Source organism: Bombus impatiens, unplaced genomic scaffold (assembly GCF_000188095.3).
Source record: "Bombus impatiens unplaced genomic scaffold, BIMP_2.2 scf_0037, whole genome shotgun sequence".
Taxonomy (NCBI): domain Eukaryota; kingdom Metazoa; phylum Arthropoda; class Insecta; order Hymenoptera; family Apidae; genus Bombus; species Bombus impatiens.
The window spans coordinates 476,697-503,146 of NT_176456.1; the positions used below are offsets into that span (position 1 = coordinate 476,697).

Here is a 26,450-nt window from a genome sequence, read left to right on the forward strand (position 1 = left end):
GAGCACTCATCATAACAGATTTTGCTCAACGTAACCAGCTTTTATAGCAATGCGAATAAGGAAAGACAAACACGATACTGGAAATGTGAAACGAAGTGTAACGCGCGCTCAACCATGTCGAAGGTGTAATTTACACGGCAAAACGGATTATTTGAGGGAGCCAAGAGGTTCGATGATTACGAACACCCATCAGCTTTGCGTTTGGCCAACGCAGAGTTGATGTTGCGGTCGTTTGTCAATCGCAACTGCGCACGATACGCGACGACATATTGAGCACGACCGCAAAGACAAAACCACTGGTTGGCGTCCTGACTAGACGTGTCTGTATCGTTCGCTTCAGCATTAATCAAAAATTCACTTGGAACAGTTAAGTATATCTACAATAGTAACGTTCAAGTTAGTATTTTGGAAAGTAAAACAAGTTCTACCTGCTGATTCAGCTCTGTCTACAAATGCCAGAGTACTCGTGCATTTGCTTGACACTATTTATCATACTATTTATTACTATTTGACACTATTTATCACTATTTGTCATACGAAATATTTTGAAATTTTATTAGCATTGTAACAATAGCCAACTCACATGACATGTATTAGTGAAATATTAGACGATCCTGAAAATGTATACAAACGTTATAAGATCGATGTTACAGACGTAGGATATTATATTTGAAGGAGATCAAAAGAACATTTAAACGAGCAGCCATTCGGAATACGAATAAGTCGCAGTATTCAGTGGGACCATCTGTTTAATACTTGCTTAAGACCGCTACTCACGTTGTATGTATTTTTCTAAATTTTTCTACACGTCACTACGGTATAAATGTGTATGTTCTATCATCATATATTTTCTGCGCTTTTTTTTTTTTAAAGACAAGCTTGTAGTTACAATCCTTTTTTTTCTTATTCAAGGAAACACTCTAAAAAATGACTATCGCAGCTGACTCGTCTACCAAATGTGTTAAATCGGAAAAATTCAGTACACGAGAGAGAAAAAATGTTTGAGTGAAGTTCGAAGTCGTATTAATTTTTAATACTTGTGTTTTAGATAAAATACTATTTTCTATGTCAGAGCGTTAAAATTTACGCTACGAACGTACTGATATATCGTATAAGTGATAATAAAATTAGAGATCTTAGAAATTGTAGATTAGAAATCAATTTGGAATATTCACTGCGTAGAATGCTTCATAGATTTATTTTAACAAATACGAGTATTATTTGGCAAATAAATTGAAAAATTCCACGTAAACTTATGATTATGTATACATATATTGTAAGGTTCCAACAAAGTTATGGTTCATTCACATTTTGATAGCTGCAATTCTTTAAACTTGACGACGTATTGTATAGTTAAAGAGAATATAATAAAAAAAGTCATAGCCAAAGTCGGTCAAAGTGCCGTGTATAAAAGCAAAGCTGAACTCTTATGGAAAGGAAACAAAGTGGTTGTTGGTATTCGCAGCGTTACTTCAGGAGATGGTACGTCGAGCTGTCGTAATATTCGACGGACACGTTGCTTTCGAGAATTGCACGACCAAACTTGACTTGGTTTGATGTGAAATTACACGCTATGCGTTCTATACCTTCTGTTCTCGTAAATTGAAATCGACCTTTATAATTCTTCTACAAAGTAGAAGATCATACGATAGTACCTACTTATATCTTAATATGATCATAAATGTTAAATAAAGAAGATTCTATCAAATATCTCTCGAAGGTCCTTTTTTCAAACACAAAAGTTGTCTTAACTCATTAACAGTACAATAAGATAACGACGAGTTGAAAATGAAATATTTAGAAAATCATCGTCTCCTTATCCTTCAAATTTCCTCCAATTTTCACCTCAGATACAAAAAATATACGTACTTTTGATTTTTTATAGGAAACAAATATTAATAATCGCATTGCATATGAGGAAAAATGTGTAGTATTATATTTAACAATATACCCAAGTCTTTCTCCTGCTACACTGTTAAATAACTAATTCCTAATGTCAATATCTCTGTGTCTTCATATTTCAATTTATAAAATCAATTACGTTTAATTACCGAGAATAACGCGTTCAGCCGATGATAACCTTTTGAGGAAAAATTCTTGATTAATATGAAATACGATTAAAATTCTAGAAAGGTACACCTTCTCTGTTACCCAGTTCCCATTATAATATCTTCTTTCCATAATCTCTAAGATAAGATCCTATCGTACTCAATTATTCAAGTTATGCATATCAAACACCGACCATCCACTTACTCTATCATCCTACTTGCCTTATTATTTAAAGCACAAAGTTGAAGTATAACTTATTATTGTGGATGTAGCTGGCGACTCAAAGGCGGCGGATTTTCAAATATCCTGAGGATAGCCAGGAGAAACATCTTACCCGGTCAAAAGAGCTGTCACTGTAGTCGAGGATAGCTGTCGCGAAACTTCTTCGGGAGCGGAAGGAAACGAGCGGTCGAGAGATGAATCCAAAGTCAAGCCTGAAGAGAAACAGGCCTCAAGGGGCACTCCTAGAATATTTGACAACATGTGTCCCCGGACGATCGTCTGGAAGAAAAAGCCAACTAAAATATACGTGCTCGTTGGTATGGCGTACACATATGCACATCAGAGCAGGACGGTTCTTGGGATTTGCGAAGACAACCGACGAGACGCGGCATCACGCTGTTATAAATATCAAAGCGGGACAAGCTTTCGCCATTATCAACGTCATTTATCGTCGTCGCGGTACAAGCACGGTATAATAGATACGCCGTATGGATAATCCGTGTTAAGGCTGCTGATGCTACTAAATCTAGGATTTTCGTCCCTCCAGCGAGTTTAACTCGAAACGTTTTACAGGATCCTTTAAACGGCGAACAGAAACGTGTCTAATAATAGGGTGCTTCATATTTAAATGCTGCTGTCCAATGCCTCGAAATAACGTTCTACGTGGATAACTGAATTTTGGAATCGCCGCTACTGTTTTCAGCCACGTAGATAACGATGCTGCACAGTTATTCACTTTAAACTTACTATCAAAGTAACATTTTCGCAAATTGTGCGAAATACATATACAGATGTTGAAGATTTTCGAAGGAATAGGCGTGGGTGATGCAAACCGTATGAACTCGAAATAACGCTAAAACCAGTCAGAATATTATATAATGAAATCCATATGATATGATTACGATGATTATTATTCTGTTCGATTTTTTCATCATTATCTGTAAAAATGTGAATTTGCATGAACACTCCGTATTCTAATAACGATTCATGTCAAATACGATTTAAATATCGCGAAAAAGTTTATTCACCCTGGCAACGCTAGGTACGGGCTATCAAACCTTACATCTACTACATCTGTATCTATTTATATCTATATATTTATAACTCTATGATCATGAAATGTATATCCATTCTGTATCATCTCGACTGCTCGCTGCGGTGGAATCTACCGCAATTATGCGAAGCGTTTTCAAGGCCATATACGAATTTCGAACCTCACGTGGCTAATAAACTTCAATAGCCATACCACGACAAAAATCACAACGCACGTTCCTCTGATTAAACGAAATTTCCATCTTCTCTCATTCTTCAAATGGTGTTTCCCTTCACAACATTAAGATCTGATAGAACGATAGGGAGCACATTGTCAATGAATAAAAAGTAAGAGGGTTTGTATCAAAAGGAACGTTGGAAACGACCTTAGTCCCCAAAAGGGACAAGTAATTAAAATAATCTGGGACAATGACCTAGCAATAATTTAGAGGCGAGATAAGGAAGATACGTGCTCATCGTGTAAGGTACGAGTTAATTTTAAAATGTACTTGTAACGCTAGAGCATTTTGTGATGCATTGTGTGTGTAAGTGTATAATTTGTTGAAAAGAATGAATAGAATCGAGAGATGCAGCTTTAGGATAATTTAGAGTATCCGCTTCACAGGACAAAGTTCTTGGAAGGAAATTTAATCTCAAACGAAGTAGTAAGTAGCGAATAAAAGATTACATGCAAAAGCGCAAATGAAAAGTACTGTGTGTTGATAGAAGCTCAATACATTTACGAAATGCTCTACGATGCAACGAAATTCAAAATATGTAAACTTCAACCAATAACCAAGAACTAAGTAACTAAGTAAATCACGTACCAATAACTTTAAACTAGACTGTGAATGTCGACTTTTCATGAAATGTTTATCATAGCACGCTATTCAGCGCGTTTACCACGCATATGTGACGCTTTAAACGTAATTTAGCTGGACACATAACTAACATGCTTGGTTAAAAGAATAAATCTGAAACGATTATTCTTTACAATAAACGATATATATTATATCAAAGTATAAGAAACAAAACATGATCTGTGGTGGTCATTTTGCTTCAATCCACTATGGTAGCGTGCGTGTTTAGTTACGAAAGAGCAGAAATTACATTGGACGATTCCCATTTCGATTCATTTCAGTTGTGCTTCAATAATAAATAAAAATTGCACGTAGTGTTTAACATATATTAACATGAAATGCGTGTGAAGAGATTAACTTGTTTACTGCAAACAATATGCAAGTGACGCAAAGATAACGGAATATTTATCAATGTATATTCAGTATAGCAACATGAAACGTTTAAAGAGCTAAAAAACTTGTAACGAGGCCGAGTAGCTACACAGGTACAAACATTGGACACGGTCTAAAGCGAAATTAGCTAAGTTCCGGGGTGGATAACGCAACACACTCGTGAGCTGGATATCAGAACTAAGCCGTTTTGTTCTACGTTGCACCACTGCGGTCGTATAAGCTGCCATACCACGCGTACACCCAGTATACCAACTTCCAAAGTGACTTACCCAAATTTACATTTAGCTCGTCGAGAAGGCAGCGGAAGATCATGGTGTCCTTATCTGTCCTAACATGTAATATTTTCATTTCTTCTCTTTCTCTTCTTTTTCTTCGCCTTAACTTGTACGAGACCAATGGTAGGTGCAATACGTTCCACGATAATGTTATAATTTTCTTCAATAATTTTTCTAACGCCACTCAGACCTATCGGAATATAAGGTCCCGTTATAAGCGAAGATCACTGAAACAAAACACGATAAATACATATGGGACTGCAATTCATGTTTCAAACTAATAAAAGTTAACCAATGAAAAAAAAAGAGAAAGACGATAGAAGACGCGATAATTGTTTTTTCAAATTTAAATATAAAGTAGCTGAGATAGAGGAACGCGGCGACGTTCAACTAAATTAAAATTTCAGCTCGCATGCTAAAAATTAATGTTCTCCTTAAAAATGTAATTAAATACATTTCCCAGCTGAATCTTGGGGATTCGTTACGCTCGTAAGAGAAGTTTATAATTCAAGAACGTGCAATGAATTACTCATGAGAAGATGCGGAGGATTTGAATTTGTCATGAATCGGATTTTACCGCGCGTAAAGTGCTTAAAACTGGAATCTCTTTCGTATCATTTGATTCAATTTTATTATAGGTACGTCTCCTTCGACGTTCCGAGTTAGAAAATTCATAACAGCGTGTGCGTTCTCTGCCATCCACTAATTCCATCGTCGTACACCTTATCTCGATCTATTTGAAGTTTAGCGGCTATTGGAATTGGAAATGAAATTTGGTAGACGTACAAATGGAGACTAACAGACGCAATACGTGTTACGCCACTGAACCAGCAGAAACGTATTGTGTGCTGGCATGGCAATCGATTTTAGAAACACCGATTTATGTTTACGGTCGTTCGAATACCTATAGACACTGAAGACTCACTGTGAAATGCGTGAAAAGCAACATTACTCTATCGACCACCTTGTTGACACAATCAACTCTTCATTTCTTCTGAATTCTTCGATCCTTGAATTCTTATCTTTGAATCGTGATCTCGTTTTAACCAAAAAACGTTTAATGTTTAACGACGTCTCTATCAAAAGATTGAAACGAAAAATCGCAGATATCGATAACGATTATTTCATCTTTTCTTCAAACTTAAAGAAATTCTTAAAGATAGAAAGATAAGATTGAGTCGAAGATGATTCAAAGAACACAGAAGACTTTGTTATAGTTCATATTATTTAGTCCCAGTTGTGGCAATAATTAAAGAAATAATAATATAGAAACGTTCCTCCATCATAATTCTAAAGATATATTAAAGATATGAACCTTCTAATAGAATTAACTCAGTTGCCCAAATACTTCTGTATCGCAATGTACATACAATATAGAATAGTTGAATGGTAGAAAAACCATTTGATTTGAATTTAGCGTACGTATTCTGAGAAGATAGAGAAGTTTGTAGAAAAGACATTGATTATTCGCAGTAAGTCTAAGAATTGGAAACAATGTAAAGAATAGAAATAAAGTCTCTCGCTAATCTTCTTGATGAAGAAGAAATATTTCAATTCCCTCTCAAGCGTTCAATTCAGAACAAATATTTCACAATTGAAATAGACGAGCTTCGATCCTTTCGACTATTGAAACTCAATAAATATCAGTTGTATATGACTGACATTCCCCAGTCCTACGTCAAGAAGATCTTTAGACATATCGAACGAGGTCATCTCTATTTTTGTATTTTATTTTGGAATGAAATATCGATATTTTTATAATTCAACAGGAAAGTCAGATACTCGTATCCGCAGATATATCTTTTTCAAATTTTCAAGCCTTTCGCTGGATGTATTCTGAACGATACAATTTATAAATTTATTGTATATTACCAATTATTGTATTATTCTCGCACTTCTAAAGGTATTTAATCAAGCGAAGCGATTTTCGTAACGCGATAGAACTAAACGCAATATAGCGAAGATGCATTGTATTTTTTACGACATTTATAAACGCTAAACGATTATTAAATTATTAATGCAGAAGATTAGTAATCCTTGAGGCTGGTAATTTTATTACAGAGCCGTAAGAAAATTTAATCGGAATAAAACATGTAGCGAAAAATCGTGAATCTTCAGCATTTTGTCGTGATTTATCTTTAGGGCAATAAAAAACTTCGCTATATTTCCATCTAGCATATGCATATATGCTAGTATATGATGCATAGTGTTAATAACGTCCGTACTCTCGTTCATACTTGCGTGTGCAACATCCTACCCATCCGCCACCTCTGTCACAGTTTTTCCCTCTTCCTGTTCCGTTACTGTTTTCCACCTTTCTCTTCTCGCGTATTTTCTTTCGTTTGTTTCTCACATGTATTCGATTCCTCTTTCTCCCTCTAATCTTTTATAACAGCGGCTCTCGAAGCTAAAAGTTAAAGAAATCAGAACACTTGTTCATAATTTTAAATAAAGATACGTATTATAGATATTTATTAGATATTTTTAATGTAAATGGATTTTTTTAAATATTGCGTATCATTATATATGATATATCAATATGAGCGCTTCCTAAAATCAAGAGATGTAGAAAATATAAAAATATTTGAGGACCACTGCTTTGCATACAGCGTACTTCATCTTCGTTCTTTGTTCTTTAGTTCTGTTTCCTTTGCACTTTCTTTACTGTTGTCTTTTTCTCGTCTAGAGAATGTATTGTATTCAACGTATGGTACAGTTACTCGGGTTGAACTTTTAATATGTCTCGTTTCAAAGTTTCATTATCTATAACACGACAATCCTGTAGTACGTTTTTATCGATGTATTGCCTTTCTAGTTACGAACCGATATAATAAAATCAAGAATATAATATCACATCGTCGCTGACCCATACATTTCAGGAAAATTAATATAGTAATATTATTGCATATTGATTTAACATTATGATCTACCAAAATTGTAATAAAATATTAATCATGAAGAAATCACGAAGTACGTGAAAACAATAAGTACTGCTGTACTTATTAATGAAAATTCCACAATATTCACGACATTAATTATAAGCAATTAATTACGTACAAATAATATATTTGCAATATCATTACGTTATAATAAAAAGAAGACTTCGAAATGAAGTTGGGTACTGGAGAATAAATACAGAATCAATTGCGCTTGGAGGTCGTATCGTTTCATATTATGTACATGTACTGCATACACATACATATATTACACGAGAAGCCGTACACCTATATGAGAGACAGATACAATATTCTGTTGATACGAAGCATCAACGATGTCTCCGTTCGACCCGAACACGTATTCACTACTACAGAGGTTTATAATCCTAAATAGCTCGTGTTATCAGTTTTCCCTATTGCATGTTACAATATATTACATCCATGTTCCATTAGAATAATGGATTTGTAATATATAATAATAGTTCTCACATCGTATGTTATACGTTAACGTTGCATAAAAATGTGCTAGAAATAAAATACGACGGAAACAAATATATTAATCGGATTCAGATGTAAACCTGTTGTATAGACGAATATTTTATTCTGCCGTGAACGGTTTGAACTACTGTGTATATCCATATGCAAGCTACAAATAAAATCATTGTACCTATAATTATATACATATTTCCACGCAAAAGATGTTTCATTTTGACTGTACACATATACGTAATAAATGTGTAATATCTACAGCATCTCAAAATATATACGGATAACTATAACCGATTGCAGAAGTTAAAACAAACGGTTGCATATATGGGTTATTTTCCACAGTAACTGAAATACGTTACCTATGAAAACAAAACCTCGATGGTACTGCGATGGAGCCGTAAGCCTGTATTGTTTTGAATATTCTGTGGATATATTTCTATGAATTTCCATGAATTTCAGACAATTCTCACGTAAGATGATCATTTACTTTGACACATTTCGCGATTATAATACCTGTGATCCTCTATCGTCACTTTATAATATTATAACGTAACGCCAGACATACACAGATCTGAAAACTCCAGTGGAGAAACTAGAGCTAGGCTCGTATTATCGATGAGGTACCTTGTCTGTGCTCTCACATATCGGAAGATGTTACTCAAGTAAGGCGCTTCGATCGATTTCTTAAGTTTTATCATGCAGCGCTTGTTGTGACTGCAATTTGCAACACGATCCTGTCTCCAACTGGACTTTACTCCATTATGTAAATCTACATTTATCTAAATAACATTTTTCTGTATCACATGAAATACTATATATTTACTTTAAATATATTGAATAAAATTATGATAGATTAATATATATTCGTTACTTACAGTGATAAGGATGGAGTAGATGGCGTGAAATGCAGAAGTCTACTAAATCGATCGCAGCGCTATTACCAGCGGCCAATTTATAAACCACACCTCTTGGATTTAAAACCCTTACCATCTCCAGTGGAATTTTCAGATCTGCGTAAGCGACCGTAGTCTGTACATAGTCTATATCACCAGCGATGTATAGCGTATTTTTTTTTAGTTTATTTCCGATATAGTTACGTTTTGTCGATTTGATATAAGAAATACAGAATAGACGTGACATTCAATGTTTTTCGTGTCCCACGTTTTGAGGATCACCTCAACCTCTATACCAATTCCCGATCGTATGCGACGTTGTCGATTCAGTATAGTATTGATGTGAATTAAAACTAAAGCCTTATATGAAGTTATAAATAAAATACAGAACAGGATATCAAAATAATAAAATATTACACACACATTACGTGCATTACACATGTACATTGTACAATATCAAAACAATAAATTTTTCTTATCAACATAATAAGATTTTCATTTTTTGTTCGAAGTCAGATAGGTATTTATGTACAGAATAGGTTCATAATGGACTTCATAGGTATCTATGTCTAAAACCTGGCAACGACCTTCTGGAAGGACGGTTGAGCAGTGACTTTTTGCCGATAGTATGAAATGTGATATTTCCATTATAATACAATCAAATTGACTAGTAATCTAAAGTGATCGTTCATTCCAAAATGACAAAATTTATATATTTCAATTTGAAATAATATAGATTAATAATAATATAGATTTTTCGAAATTCTTTTACAAGATTTTTAGTTTTCACAACGCCTCGGAATATTTTGTAATAATTTATATATTTTCTTAACGTAATCATCGTTCAACGATTAATTATTAGACATATATATCTAATACATACATTTTCACAAATCTGTCTTACTTTCTAATATAAGATTATGTTGCCTTATATAAATTATTAATTTAATTACTCACGTTATCGTATTTAATGGCGTCTGTAATACGCCGCAGAATTTTGTTTATTTGGGCCTGCCAAGCGATAAATATTTACGTCCTTACTACCTATGATTTCTCGTTCATATTATACAATAATTCACGTTCGAATAAATAAAATCACTGACCAGAGATTTATTTAATAGCACTGTGTTAAGTTTTATCTTAATAAACAGAACGCGTTCAAGCGGACTAATTACAATCGTCGCGATGCATAAACTGTAGAGGACGTGAGAAACACTGACTTTTTTCGAGATCGGTATTTCAAAACGTGAGACACGAAATTCTATTTAATGTCACTTTTATTCCGTTATCCTTAGTCAATGTCTATACCTCGCCTCATCATCAATGATATAAGTACTGTATCAACTGTAGGTCAAATTGGGAACTAGTATAACTACGCGAGTATTATTATTGATTACTAGTGAGACCTGGCTACTTGTGATGTTACCGACTCGAAATGTTTTACCATCTGCCTATCTCATAGCGAAAGGTTGTGTCGGGAACTATTCGTAAGCCAGTAGGCGCGATAGGTACTACCCTCTGCAGTCAGGTATTAAAACGGGGGTGTGCGATTGAATTGGTTTTTCGACGTCGGCTGATCAGCTGTGCGGTTTAAGTTGGACTTTCCCCTTGTGGTGTGGTGTCGTGCACATTCAGACTTGCGTTCGATTGGCATAGATACGTCGGATCCGTGTATCGAGGATAGAATCAGAACGGTGTCATAAATACAGGGACGAAGTACGCGCTGGCGGCGATAAATCGGTAGTATTTTCTGGTGAAGGGGGGCAAGTGAGGCATGACGGGAACAGGTGACAATAGAGCTTCGCCATGTTAGATTTGACGAGATCACGAAACGTGCGCCGCTGCTGCTGCTGCTGCTGCTGCTGGTGTTAGTGGAGAGAGAGAGAATTTATTTTGTTTTCTCGACTCTCGTGCTACTTTCCTCAGCGGTGATCCAACTGAAAATCATCCAAGCTGGATAGGTTACCCGAGTATCTCCGCGATACCGTGGACTGGTTTATGGGGTAAGTGTTTTCGAGCGAAATTTTCACGTTCGGTCAACGATTTTCTCGATAACTCGAGAATCACCGGAGCCACGGAATAAAAGGTTAACCTCGACGTTCATTGATGGCCTAACCTCCCCGTCGAGGTTGACGCTCTCTCGCTCCGGTTTGTACTCCGTTGCACGTTTAATAATCGTCTTGTCGTTTCCTTTTTTCTGAGAGAAAGTGACCTCTGCAATTTTTCGTTTCATCGTTTCATCGTGTCTCGCGTTTCTATGCATGATACTATCCAAAATTTCGTTCGGGAAAATAACGCGTGGATAGAACGCCGTCGTTCGAGCGCACAGTGTCTCCTCGTTCTGCTCGCCGTCGCTTTATATTCATGGAAATCGCTGACAGAGCCGATGACAGCGTCAATTATATTTTTCTTAGTCAGGTTACAAAGATCGTCAGAATTCAGGATATTGATATTTTTATGTAAAAATGCGGTTTCAAGTGGCGACATTAAAAATGTCCGTATGTGTTTGTCAAACGCTGACAATTCACGTTATGTTTATTGGATTTCTTATTTTTACCCTTTTATCGCGATACGTAGGAGAGTAACATGCACCAACTTACGAGAATTACGTAAACGTGAATTGCATGATATCCAAGGAAAAAAAGCTGAAAAACATGAAACGAATAACATTTTTTTACGCAAAATCCATTAAACTTGACCGGGTCTGCAAATCTACTTACATTATCTTATTATTGTATTTCATTTTCTGCTGATGATACGCGTGACGTGTGCATTGTACCTGGTCGATATTTTCAAAAATGTTTTATCAGCGTTCAAGAAGTGTGTTATTTAGAATAGAGTATAGAGTAGTTAAAACCGCAAAATAAGGTAGCTTTAGGTCTTTTCAATTTTAGGTTATTGTCTGTGTTAGCCATCCGTAGAAAATATCGAAATGATTTTATCTATTTTGTAAATTCAGAAATGGCGATGTGTCACGTTGTTACTGCGTTGTTACTACCTTTTTCCTCTTTAATTATATCGTGACACGTGTGAGTATTATGCTTGTGTCGTGATGATACCGTTCTGTATTGGTGTCTGACGTATACCTAAGTTCATCCTCCAAGTAAAGTACGTAGTTTTCAAGTAATATAGCATACTCATTGTGTCCATAGTATAGATTTCCTATATTATCATTCTGATTGTTGTATTAATGAAAACTCGAAACATAAACGATTCAGAGTGCCGTATTTTGCCATAAAATTGGTACTTCAAGTTCCTTCGAAAAGGAAAATTTATTTCAATGTTACCAACTTAAGAAATATCGATATATATATTTGAACGAATGGAAAACACTCGATCATGACGAATCACTTGAATGTTCGAATCTTTTAGAATTACTTTATCAAATGTTCACGATACGAAAGTGCAGGCATATCGCTGTCGCGACGATAAAATTATCACGCGCCACTACCTTTTGCGATTTCTGCGTACGAATCATCGCCAAAGGAAAAAAGCACGATGTTGATAATTCGTGATATCGTCGAGTATGTACAATGGATGACCGGTTGTACAATGAATATCGGCATCGGCGCGCTAATTTCACGCGTCGACAGCGCGCAAAGCGACTGTTAGCCATAGAAACGAGTCGTGAAATAGCGAACTGTGATATTCATAATCGCATACGTGCGAATTACTCTTCTTTTTCGTCCCGCCAGGTGGACTCAAAGACGTAGAATAGGGCGTCGACTCACGTGAGCTGATTTTCTCAGTGACGAGGTCGCTTTTAATGGTTTGCGGTTCATTTCATTCTTTTTTTTTCTTCTCTTTTCCGTTTCCGTTCAATCTTCGTAGTGTGGTTGAAAACGTATGATTTTATCAGGGCTTACAATGGAAGCGAACAAAAAACAAAGGGGGGAACCAGAGACAGAGTACGTACAGATAGCGCTGTTCGTTTCAATTAGGTGCGCCGTTATTTTTGTGAACGCGACCCCGAACGTTAATTTATCGTCTTATGGAAATGATTTGGCCTGAGCTTCGATCACTGCAGTGTACGTATCATGTAAAAATATAACGTGCTACTTTTAGCCTATTGATACTTGTGGAAACGCGTATCTTTTATTGTTAATGGAACCTTTCCGTAAGTTATCGAGCTTGTGGATTATATATATGTATACAGTGGCCCGGTAGAAATAGAACGATTGATTAACGAGATTATATTGTATATTCCGGGTGATCGATAGAAAGCTTAAGAAAATTTTTTGGGATAATTGTTATGTTGAAGAATTAAATATTTATTTGTCCTGAAGGTCTATTTCTAAACTATTTCTACGCTATTATAAACTGTTTACTTGTTTGAAGGTTAGTTTTTCGAAATTTCAAGATTAGATATATCTTTTGCGACGAAAATATGTCGAACAGCATATAATTACTAAATTCCATTACGTTTGTAGCAAAGATAGTAAAATTATTATTTATTGTACAATTGTATAATTTATATACTAAAAGTATGTAGATTTTATATAGAGAAAACATATGTATTTCTAATAATGCAAATATGCAACTTCGACTGGATCACTGTATATATATATACACGTATGTATATTCTAATCCAATTTCTATCATTATATATTAAAGATTATAATATTCATAATAAACACCTACATATATTCTTTCACAAATACACATTCACAAGAAGCCATATTGAAATTTGCTCGGTATCACATAATGTACAGTCGGTGCACTGCATTCAATCAAACGTTTCTTATTATTTTTCAAATATAAAGACATAGAACCGTAATGTTGGAATTGAGATTTTCTTGCTGATCGTGTGGAACAAAAGTAGAATTTCTAAAAAATTCATTGTACGTAATGTACGTATGTGAATTATTTAATAAAAAATCGCGTGTGATCTTAAAAGCAATATTGTAGTTGACATAAAGGCTAACATTCGTAAATGATTATACACTTGATTTTGCTATTTTATAAATAACCTATTTATGCAAAAAATCACATTACAAAGTAATTAACGATTAATTATCTATTAAAGAGATTTTTAATCGATAAAATTTTGCTGAAAATATTCCTAAAGAAATATATTAGATGTGTAGGAGATATCGATAGTTATACGACGTATCGCTGTATTTATACCTGTAACTTATATTTATATAATGCATTTCGACAGCAATATATAAGCATTTATTTATTAGAAAAACGAGTTCGAACATGTAACGTTTCTCCTAAAGATGGTTGAATTTATAAACTTATAAAGTGGCCAAAATAAATTTCGTCGCTTTTTTAGAGAAACATGTAGCGACGAAACATGAGTAAAATCTACAATATAGTATCTTTTAAATATCAAATATTCTGATGTCTAATAGAATTCCATTCTTATCTTAATCTAAATTTCAATCCTGACTTTTAGCTACTTGGCATTTTTTCAATACTTTAGTTTAATTGATCCCACAAGTTCTATAGAGGGTTTAGCTTGGTTGATTGAAGAGTTGAGCGTTAAACTTTAGAACAATTGCATAATAAATATTCTTTCGTTATTTAAGTTTTTCCATTAAGCTCATTATCTCGATTGAACTTGGTTGTGTTTTACGTTTCTACTTTATGTCTACTTTTGAACAGATTTTCTTTTAAAAGGTTCAAAAATTACTTCTTATCCGAGATATCCATCGGTGAATACCAGTTCACCAACACCAACGCTCGAGATATATCCCCATACCGTTACAGAACCTGCTCTCTGTTTCAAAGTTTAGTTTTATTAAACTTCTAGTTCTCGTGGTGCTTCGTTTGCTCTTCATCGCCCTATGCTTTTTCTGTCCGAACCAAAAATGCCATGTTTGCTTTCATCCGCAAAAACAATATCCTTCCTTTGCGATAAACCCTTTAGAATATGTCACTCTTCTTATTTCTTATCTACTTTGTTTGTATATAGCATTATTCGAAATACGCTAACATAATATTCGTTTGTTTTCCAAGTACTCCAAGTATTATTTCATGAAAGATCTTCGAAGCAAGAGCTATGAAAAATTGGGAAGCAAATTTTTTTCAATAGTTTTCTCTTTATCAATTTTTCCATTTCACCTTCAATTTCATATTTATAAACGTTCTGTTTGTTCCGTTTATTCAACGTATATTTCTTATATCTTTCGACAAAATCTACTACTTGTTTATATCTTTCCTCGTCCCTTAACAATTTTCCAGTTTTACAATAACTTTTACCCTTTCCTTTATAATAAATTACAAACTACTTTTTATCAAAACTGAGACTCTTTTCTATTCGTAACGCGTTAAACTTGCGTTATTAATGCTTCAAAGTATACCTTTATACTGACCTAGAATTATATTGCAGCAGCTCATATTCGTAACGAATACGAATAGCGCGTCAGTTTCTTAGAGAAGATAGATCGCAGAATGTAAGCATCCGAATATCATTTTTACGTGATGTTTTTTTTTTAATTTCAAATCTATCATACGAATAATTATTATTGTTAAAAGGAGACGCAATTTAATTTTATCTTTATGGAAATGCATCGAATTTCGTGATCCACTTTTCCCAAAACTACGAGCCCAATTTTAATTCGATATTCCATCTGTTGAATAAATAAGCAATTAAATAAATAATATTAATAAATATAATATAAATATAAATAATATTAATTGAACGTAATCTTTTTCACAAAGTCTTTAAGAAAAAAGTAACAAATTTTTCAAAACCTGATTATTAATCTTCCTTTTCCTTTCTTTATTTTTGTTTTTTTTTTTTGGAGTATCTTGCATTTCTTGAAACGTCTTGTTATTACATAAACAAACGATTATATTATCAATTTCAATTTCTGTCCGGTTTGTTATTATTATACGACTTTGCTATATCTCTAGCACCAACTGTACGTGTTTGCCATACTCTCGAAGCATTTGGATAGGACAGAGTGTGTGCTGCGCGCGACGAGCATCACGGAAAGTGAGCGAGAACACCGTAGACCGTAGTGTGGTTGCTGGCTTGAAACCGAGCGGACCGATGAGTCACGCCGTTGTTTCGCGCCGCGATCAGCTTCCTCGGTGAATCACGCGGCGAGTTTGCTCGCCAAAACGGAGACACCGTAGCGTAGTGCTTCCTCGAGACGTCGTAACGTGCAACAATTTTTAAATACCATGGCAATTTTAGATTTCTGTTTAAAATTCCATGAAATCGTTGTCACACTGATCGTCGTCTCTCACATACGATGAAACCTTTAACAAATTTTAGCACGCAGTATTTGCATCCAATAATCGAATCTTATTATTCCGTAAAAGATAAAATAAAAATTAATTGGCATATTATTCCATACTTTCGTTAGAATTATATGCGAAATACGATTTTATTTAAACACGACTTTTATTATTTGAAAATACGTTTTGATATCGAAGAGAAAATTTGAACGTTGTTATGCATTTCTTTTACAAAGACTATATTCCTCTTGAGCAACATTTTCTTCCGAAGAAAATAATAACAGCAAGTCATCTATAGATATAAGTTACTCTTTCTTCACTTTTAACATCGATTTCACGTTATCCAGCCTTTATTTTTAACATCATCCCTAGTAAGGGTTATAAAAATATCGCTTTAAATATTCGACTTGTTTCTTCACGAATCGTTCTACCCAGTATAATATCTTTTACATATTTCATAAAAGTTAGATCATTCAGAATTAACAATTCTATTTATAAATGGGCGGCGAACAAATTAGGCTCGGGTTGTTGAACGGTTCGCGAACGTGCTCGGAACGTAAAGTACCGCAATGTATATTGTATTCTTTAAATAAATCCGTGCCGGAACGTGTGTGTATAGACCGCGCAGATAAAACGGTTTTATCAACCACTTCGACGATAACATAGCTTTGGCGAACGCGTACGCGTTGTTGACGGATCTGCAAACAAACTTATCGCGTGATATCGTCTTATGCGACGTGCCTCTGACAAAGAGATCTTTTCTACCTTCGCGCTACATATATTCAGCTTCGTGTTCCACGTTCTACGTGCAAGCTAAACGAACGTTAGAATTCATCATCTTTAACGTTGCAATATTTTACCGTGGTAAATGGTGAAAATTGGAGCACATGGTAGAGATGTTAGAAACGGAAGTTATGCATCTTGGTTGATCAAGGTCGCCATTTTATACCTTGTACCGTTTTGTGTGCATTATGGGAACGATGTTAGAATTTGCTAATTAGTACTTGCTCAACCGCTAAATACATATTCTGTACGATTTATCTCTTTCGTAGTCTCGAAGAATCATCAAATAATTCCGATGTTATGTTGATTTTCCCAAGGCTGCCACAAATCAACGCTTTCCTCGAATAAGAAGTAGATTCTCGACTGCTATCGTCTTTGTAAAAGTTGCTGATCTCATTTGCCGTCAATATTTCGTTTTATCCGTGGCTATTTAACATTGGAAAGTCACTTCCGATCGATATCAATTCTCGATTTAAGAAAGAGCAAACAAAAGGTCGCATTCTGCATATCTTCGTTATAAATTATTCTTTAAATTCACATTGAATGATGGAAGAGCCTCGTTAATTATATCAATAGCTAACCGCTTCGTGTTTCTGCAAACTGATCAATACCTTTTTTTCGATGCTCGCAATTGGAAAGTGCTAATAATTTTCTTCTTCGAGCATCGTTCTTGAGATTAAGCTACAGACGCAGAACGCCGGAGAAAGTTTCTGCTAGGTAAACAAAATAAACTGATATATTCTCGTCGACTATTACTATCATATTGACGATCGCTTATTTTTAGATAGAAATATGTAGATTAGTCGATAATTGCTGCAATAATCGCTAATTACGCTACTATATTCAGACATTATTATAAAAGTATAAGTATAGGATACGAGTAGCTATAAAAACACGAGAACCATTAGTTTCAGCACGTTTATTGGTGAAAGTGATATTAGCATTCCTCATTTTTTATCACTCCTTCCAAAGGATATTAACTCCTTACATGAACAGCTCATGTCGTGACTGCAATTTCAATATTTTTCAATATACTGCTACGGGCTCCAATTTCAACTAGCGTGTACACGCGCAAAGATACGTTTTCTTAAACGAAAAGATATTTCATGGAGAATTTATTGAAATAAAAAGGTAGAATTTTATAATTGCCAATATATTGGCCAATGTTCCACGAAAGATAGGAAATAAAAATGATAAAAGAATTAAAGAATCGTATCGTAAAAACCTGCTATATAAAGTTATGTATATGTTTTGAGATAAAGTACACGCGATTAAACTTTTGTACATATTACAATCGGGTATCGTGTGTACGAATTTGAACGTTTTCTTCGATAATTTAGATTAGTTGTGACAATTCATAGCAGCGAGTGTCTTAGTTCTTACAAAAGGAATTGTACGTGAAACGTTTGAGTGGAGCGTGTTTCGCGAAATGTGTTAAAGCGTTAATGCACAAAGACGAAGAAACAGAAAGCGGCGGGTATCGTCGGTTCATCTTAATCCTGCAACAGACAGCGCTCCCCTAGGACGAATTGAGAGCACGTAACCGGGGACCGAGTGTCTGTCACATTTACGTGACATTCATCGGTGCTCTCGTTATCCTGCCGTTCATTTTTCACGGTAATGTCGTCGGACGTTTGTTGGCAGCGACACTTGTGAATGGATAAATGTCGTGTGATTCACGGCCAGACACAAGCTCAAGTAATTGACACTGCTGAAAGTCCGGGATCTGCTCCTTTAAACCCCTAGCTATGTGTTTTCATGTTTCGATATGTGTCGTAATGAAATTTTCTCACAATTTTCACCGATCTTTAATCTTTCGAGGCATCCTGGAACGTATCGAATCTTTGCTTCGAAAACGATACGAAACAACAATATTTCGTTAATATACTATTTTGTAAATTTATTGGCGTTCTTTATTTCTTTCACTCGTTGCAGATATTCTAAGGAAATATGCACATAAAATTTTTGTAATTATATATCATAATTAGAAAAACATGATTCGTTAGACTAAACTCTTGCTTCGCGTCTCTGACGCTTTAAATTCTAATAGATCAATTGTCAGAAATTCTCATTCTGCCCTCTCGGTCTGATTCAAACGTTAACTTGGTTCAGTCAACAAAAATTCTATCACTTCCGCTGTAATGTGGTGAAAACGAGTAAATATCGGACGATGATGTTGCGTAATGTTTGCCGCAAACTCAATTAGATTCTTGCCTTTATACGGAATCGAAATAAAAAGATTCGATTTAAGCTACCCGCAGCAGACGGATTACATAATCCTCGAAATCGATATTAACCGTCCGCTATATCTTGCGTTTCTTTTGGTTTTGTAAATTTAGCAGATTGGATACATGTTTTAGATACAAGCACACTGATACGTGTAAAGGGAGAGAGAACGTCGAGCTTGTAAGTCAGGGGAAATCTAGCAATTGATATGATTTCGAGATGAAAGATTTCTTATTAGCCTTGGGTAAACAATTTAACAAAATATCAATCATTTGTACTCTAAGGTTAATACAATGTTAATTATAATTTTTCAAACAGCAACATCCAAAAATATTCATTTCACACATTCAACAGTAATAGAACTATTTCTTGCTCGTCTTTCAAGTCGCGAAAGAAATTGTCACGAATACACGTCAATACGCGAGCGTGACTTTAACATCGCGATATATCGATATTTATCCCGTTGCTAGGAACGGAATAACCGAATTGGCCCCAGACGGTGCGTTTTGCCGGTTTCGCCCTATCGATACGCCTCTCTTTCACCTTTCACTCTCTGCCACCATGTTCATCGATGCCGCCGCGGCGCCGCAACGGTTTCACGTAATTCATTTGCTGAAATTTTTATCGATAACCGATATGTACCGTGAACTATATCTACTCTTTTCTATTTTTTCTATCTTTCTATCTTTTTTTCTTCTGTCATTCGGGACGAACCACTTTTTACCAGTTCTTTTCGCCCGACCATTTTTCAGTGCATTTTTTAGTGCATTTTTTAGTGCATTTTTTAGTGCATTTTTTCGGCACGGATTTTGTACGGATTTTGGTTAAATTGCAACCTTAATCTTTCTTTTCATTGAATCCTTTTACGTCTTTTCCGGAAATTCTTTTTTGTAGCCATGTTCTGTATTTAACCTACTGCGCGCCGAAATTATATTTTTCAAGGATCTTTAAAATTTGTGTCTTTGCTCACTTCTCACGTATTGCTGTTAAATCTGCATAAACAACATCTGTGTAAATAACAGCACTAAAAAATGAAATAATGTCTCGTGGTCCCGATATTATACATGATAAAAATGTGTATATACGAGTAACGCAACAAATGTTCGATGTAAACGTAAACTCGTGCCGTGTCGGAATTCCTTTTTCGCATAAGTGGCAGACGAGCATAAAACACTTAGAGAAAAGTGGCCTCTTCTGGGTAAAAATCGTGCTTCTACATGGACAACGCATGGAATGCTTGAAGAGGATGCGCGCATCGTCTACGCCAAAATCGCGTTACTAGGTGTGCTACACTGACAGGGTAGATATTTTTTACGGTGTTCTCGACGATTTTTCAACGGACACTTTCGTCAACGATGCTTCACTCGAAGTTGCCTTTCCTTTACGATTATTATCATAGTAAAAGCAAAAAACAAAAGAGAAGAAATGAAAATTATCTTGCTCGTTCTATTAAAATATAAGATATATCCTTTGTTTATTACGCCAGCTGAATATTTCTGACATGCATCGTAGCTTCAATTCACGATGAAATTAAAGATACTTGCGTGGTATATATCGTCGTATATGTATTATGCAAATGCTACATAACCAGTATGGAAGTAGTCTTTCAAATAAAGTGTAACAAAAATTTTACCTATCCTCTGGCTGAATACTCACAAATTACGAGCTTGAAAACACGTCAATCTGAGAAATATACTAGCTGCTGCTCAATGAAGCATTGATGCCGTGAAACTAGAGACGAAAAGATATTTTTTGCAGTCTATGTATTCCAGTTTCGAAGCTAATAAATATTTATATTTATTAAAATATAATTTGATTTCTACGGTAATTAAAATATATTTCACGAATATGTTTGCTAGACCGCTAAATTTTAAAACCGATATCTCTTTCTCGAAAACAATCTTTTGCATTTTTTCCAAACAGTTTTTCTCCTCATAAAACTACCTTAATTTATATTCATATCATAGCAGGGTGTTGCGAAACGTAATATCACGCATCTACTGGCCTTAACCTTTCGTATTTTGCAAGACACATGAACCAGTAAGAAGACACATGAACCAGTTGCACCCATTTCTTCTCGCTAAAGGTGTATCGACTATTGACAATGCACGAACATCCCTTTTCGTAAGCGTAAGAACACGTTAGTTCATTAGGAAATTACTGAAAGAATACTTATCTTATTTGGAACCTTAGATCGCAAGAAATAATACTTTTGTCCCTAACATATAATTTTTAACTCTATATATTCTAAATATTTTATTTTCACGTTTCATTGCACCAAAGATTAAAATTTAGTTTTAAGAAGGTCTAAAACCTGTTTTCACAAGAAGGCATTCTTCTTATTCAAATTTTATTTGTCTGAAAAAATGGATACGACGCACAACAAGAGAACGACAAGAGATCGAAAATACAGTCTGCGTCATTTATCACAAAGCAAAATCCCTTGGAGTTGGCCGTGCCCCGAGTATCCGTAGACATGTATCCCTCTCACCATCGCCTTCCTCCGTTCCTCGACCTCATCTTCGTGGAATCGGCCCGTTCGTTCCACCATCATCGTCCGTCCGCTGCATCACTCGCGACCCTGAAGAACAGGTACGCACGCTGCCGTGCCGCGCCGTACGGATGTTGAGGAGAAAGAACTTGTCCGGTTTCGCCGACTGCTAGCCTCTCCCGTAATTACATTACAACGAAAGGCGGAAACAGCCAAACGTCCACGCGTGTATATGATACATCTATGCGAAATAACGATAAAAAAGTTGAAAAGTGCGACAAAGACGAATATATAGTGTACGAGCAGGGGGGAAGCCCTTTTGTGCCAAGCTTTTCCTCACCCCACTCCTCTCTAAAACACTCTTACACAAATATATTTCACATCTATATATTCCTGCATCCTCTTACACAAAGATATTTCACGTCTATATATTCCTGCATCTTCTTTCTGTTTCATCGGTAATGCACGCCCATGCGCTATCTTCTTTCCGTCATTCTTTCCAAAGTGTTACATGTTGTACGTTGATCTAACATGGAATACTCTTTAGTTTCGATTTTGCTACGTTTCGGCGACGCACGCATCAAGTTATTTGTTCACGTATTGTATGCGTCATCGGTGGCGTAAGACGAATACCAAATTAAACAGGCCATGGTGTTTTCTCAGTTCGTTGGCTACGTAGACTGGAATAATAATCGAAGCGCCAAAGATCCAGGTTAAATACCCTAATATAACTTGTCTGCTTTGTTCCAAAGCATCGATCAAGGACTATTTGTGCATACAATCGCTCACGATTGCACCAGTAAACAAAATTCCGCAGTCACTCGTGCATGGGAGCTTTAAGGGCTCTGCACATGGTACGATGATCGAATAATTTTGATACGCGTGTACAAATAGTCTTCATTGATTGAAGTTTGTGAATGAAACAACAAAGGATGAATCCGCGATCTAATAGGCCACGGAAATATGGAACGCATGTAACTGTTCGTTATAAAGAATATCAAAACGGAACTAATTAATATTTATGAACGTATTGTACATGTTACGTTGCTATTGTATTACAGAATTACATAGATACGATGGGTGAAAGTATGCACGATATGATGGCGGTGTCGATGACCTGATCAATTTGCCAAATATTGGAACAGTGTGTGTAGACCTTTATACTTCTTCATTTTTTCCCTTTATTCGCTGCTTTTTTCACATGCCCCACCACTTTATGGCCTTACCCCCTCTCCGGGACTTGTCTTCTCCCACTGCCAAGTCGACCGTGAGTCGCTTTCTCCGTTTATCGTAGCGTGGCGGCCGATAGCCGATAGCGGTAGCTGGTACCTGGCGAACGCCTGGAGAACGGCGACGTCAGTCTGTGCTTCGTTGCTCGTTGAATCCGTACGCGTCTCGATCACCGTATCGGTCGTCGTGTCTCCTGTTTACACTTCTCCCCTCTTCCTTTCTCCTCGCACTTCGTCCACCTTACCTTCCATGTTCCGTTTCCCTCCTAGTCCAATTAGTTTATTTTGGTTTTGATTTTGACCGTTACCTTTCGTTGGTCTCGCTCGTTCGGCGTTTCAGTTTTTTTACCTCGCTGCTGGTGAGAGTACAGCTGGTGTGTCGTGCCTTGTTCGTCAAGCGTTCAGTGTAATTGGCTCGATGTTTGGTTCGGGAAACAGGAAGGTGCTCAAATACTCGGCCATCGACACGTCCTTGTCCATGGACGTTGAGGACACCGTCACGTGCTTCTGCAGGTTAGTCTTTTCTTTGAGCGCATGCGTGCCTCTCGACCGGCTAGGATCTACAAGATCCCTCCGAACACAGCGATCCTTCACCTAACCGCGAACTGGGATTCCATCTGGCTCCGCCGGGAGAGCTATGAATGTTTCAAGGAGATCTCGAGCGTTTGTTTTCTCCTGCGAGTACGAGCGAGACAGGAATTGATGATACAGCGATGGCCAGTTAACACGGCAATACTGTATTCTGCGAGAACTAACTTTCTCTGACGCCGATCGTGGCTGAAGATGTCGTTTGGAGAGCAGTCGAGTTCGTTGAATCGAGTCGAACAGGATACAGAACTGGAAGATTCTATTGTTGTGCGATTTGGGTGGGCTGGCAGCATTATAGTCAGACGCTTTTGGGATAGCTTGCGGAATGTAAGTGTGATTCGAGGTTAAGTGAATGGAGTTAGAGAGCTCTTTTGTCGTAGTTTTTGGAGAATTGTATGTTCAGGGGGTCAGAATTGTTCTGTGACGAATTCATGAGAATACATGTGATATATGTTGCTTTGGAGTCGCGGTTCGAGCGTAATAGAGAGCAATTATTCGAATTGAAAGGAACAGTTGGAGATTCAATAAGTACGACCAAGTGTTAACGAATTTTGTAGAATTTTCTTATTGCCACGTATTCACCGTGTGCTTATTGTTACCGTGTAAGATGTTTAAACAGTGAGATATTTGAAGAAGCAGATAAGTTTTAATATGTTTAGTTGGCTGGCAGTCTTTAAGCGTTTTTTTAAAGATCATGCTATTCAGTTTTATTTATAAAAAGAATTAATAACGATAAATTTATGAATAATACGTTATGTATATATAGTTTTATTAGCTATGTAACACTTGCGTTAAAAAATGTCTTCTGTATAGACATCTCCATATTAAGCGATAAATCTCTACTTAGTTAAAAGATAATATTTTCAAACTCACAACCCAGTTAGTCTTTGATATAAAGAACGATTGTTTTATTCGTTTTAAGATATATCTTACGCATCTGTGCGCATAGATCGTTTCTGCTAAAATCAATGTTTGTTGAGTTACTCAAACAATTACAGTTGCGTGTTTTACCTTGAGTATCGGTCTAGTTAAACGCAAAATGCAAACAGTTAAGAAAATTTTGTGAATAACGAAGTTCAATTTAACAGTTGGGTTGCACAGTGTCTGAGAAATTTGTCAATATTTTCGTAGCGACCTTCGTTTGATAAGAATGAGAGGAACCTCGTTATTTACGAGGTTGATGGCATTTTTTTATCGGGATTCAGCTATTTCTACGGTTCTAGGAATTTAGAGCAAGATGATATTCTCGGTCGATCGATCGATAAAACTTCGATAAAGCATAAAAAGGCTATTCTAGTTTCTCGAGAAGTTGTTTTTTTATCATGCAACACGGGTAATCGTAAACTTTAAATTAACAGAGCGTCTGAGAGCGTAAATAATTTATTAAACTACGTTTAATAATTAAACGTAGAGGAAAAGATTGTTCGAGAAGATGTTGCTATCAAAGCCAGAAAAAATATTATGACTTACCATCTTTCTTCCTTCTTATCTTTTTCCTTCAGTACAAATACGGTAAATTGCCTCTTATTTAAATAACAAAACTGCCGATAATTTAATCCTGAAATTCTCTTTTATTCCAAGAGAAGGTTGACATTTAAATGGACGTTAAATAATGTTGACGAATAATGTTAACGAGTACCAGGAAACGTTCTTTGTATCCTTTATATAGGTATCCTATAATTCTTTAACCAAGGATATAGGGAAATTTTTCAATTTCATAATTCTGAATATTTAATGTTATAAATGTTAATAATATACAGATGTTTCCTTGGCTTTCTCTTAGTTATTTTACAAACGCATTGATGGAAGAATATAAAACGTGTCGTCAGAAAACCAGAGATTAAGATAGAGTATCACCATCGCAAGAATTATTCTTGCCTGTATGACTTTGTTAATGAAAGTAAGAAATAATAAAAAGCAAATCTTCACGATTACTGCTGTAATCCAGAAATACGTATATTAGCAAAGATTAAACAGATAGCGATAAACGAATGTTTAAATTGTATGCATACAGCATCCAGATGATAATGAACAAATAAAAATCGTCCATTTATCAAGCATTTGCGTTTAGATGCCTCTACGTTTAATCAGTAAATATCGCGTATCATTCACATTCGTTCGTTTAACTTCCAAATTCCAGATAAATGTAATCACCCAAACAAAGAAATATTATACAGGTATCAGATATGCAATAAAATTGCAAAGAATTTGTATCGATTTCTTGTTATAAAATATGTCATTAAATATTTTATTAGATTCGTGTGATACTGCGTCATAAATAGAAATCACGAACGCTTTATCAGTATGGCGTGCTTGCAACTAGTAAGACGCATTACAACACTTCTAATGTAAATAGCATCGCGATTAGTTAGTGCAGTTTTCGTCACGTAGACCTACAGAGTCTACTGTTTGCTAGAATTGTACAGTTTGTTAGAATTTAGTCGTAATTTGTAACTTTTTTATGGAAGTTCACTCGTACATCCTCGATTAACAGATTTCTATGATGCAAAAGTAGCGAGCACAGCTACTGTACAGGAGGTAAAACTTCTTGATCGTTGGAGATCCGTTGGCGTTCTCTGGCGTCTCGAAGATTGTTTGAACGGCGTAATAACGAGCAAGCGAGCGAGAGATCGCTTTTGACACGTCAGCCGGGGCTGAGACAATGTGCAAACAATCGCCGAAGGAATTAACAGCCTTATCGAAGCACGATAATGAGGTTACGAGAAAAGAGTATTGAAAATTGTCATGATCGAGTTTCTTGATAACTACGTTAGGATGATAATTTGCACG

General features: G+C 35.8%; 1 protein-coding gene and 1 long non-coding RNA gene across 4 annotated transcripts in view; one reads left to right on the top strand and one right to left on the bottom strand.

The window, feature by feature from the left end:
• Nucleotides 1-1,258: 1,258 nt before the first annotated feature.
• On the bottom strand, nt 1,259-9,006 carry LOC117152125. The gene is made up of 4 exons (XR_004462390.1): nt 8,616-9,006; nt 7,057-7,238; nt 4,826-5,058; nt 1,259-2,550 (listed from the first exon to the last, which is right to left on the bottom strand). It is a non-coding gene; the product is annotated as an uncharacterized LOC117152125 (long non-coding RNA).
• A 1,685-nt stretch (nt 9,007-10,691) lies between these two features.
• The window catches only part of LOC100749583 (MOB kinase activator-like 2), a 65,329-nt gene continuing 49,570 nt past the window's right edge, over nt 10,692-26,450 (top strand). The window contains exon 1 of one of the 3 annotated variants that reach the window (XM_033322912.1): nt 10,692-11,152. Coding sequence is in view for 2 of the 3 variants with exons in the window: in XM_033322921.1 (XP_033178812.1) it covers nt 23,491-23,585 (95 nt within the window). In the remaining variant the exon portion in view is untranslated. Of the gene's footprint in view, nt 11,153-23,115; nt 23,586-26,450 lie in introns of those variants that run through there. The other 2 variants (XM_033322923.1, XM_033322921.1) reach the window with 2 other exon arrangements.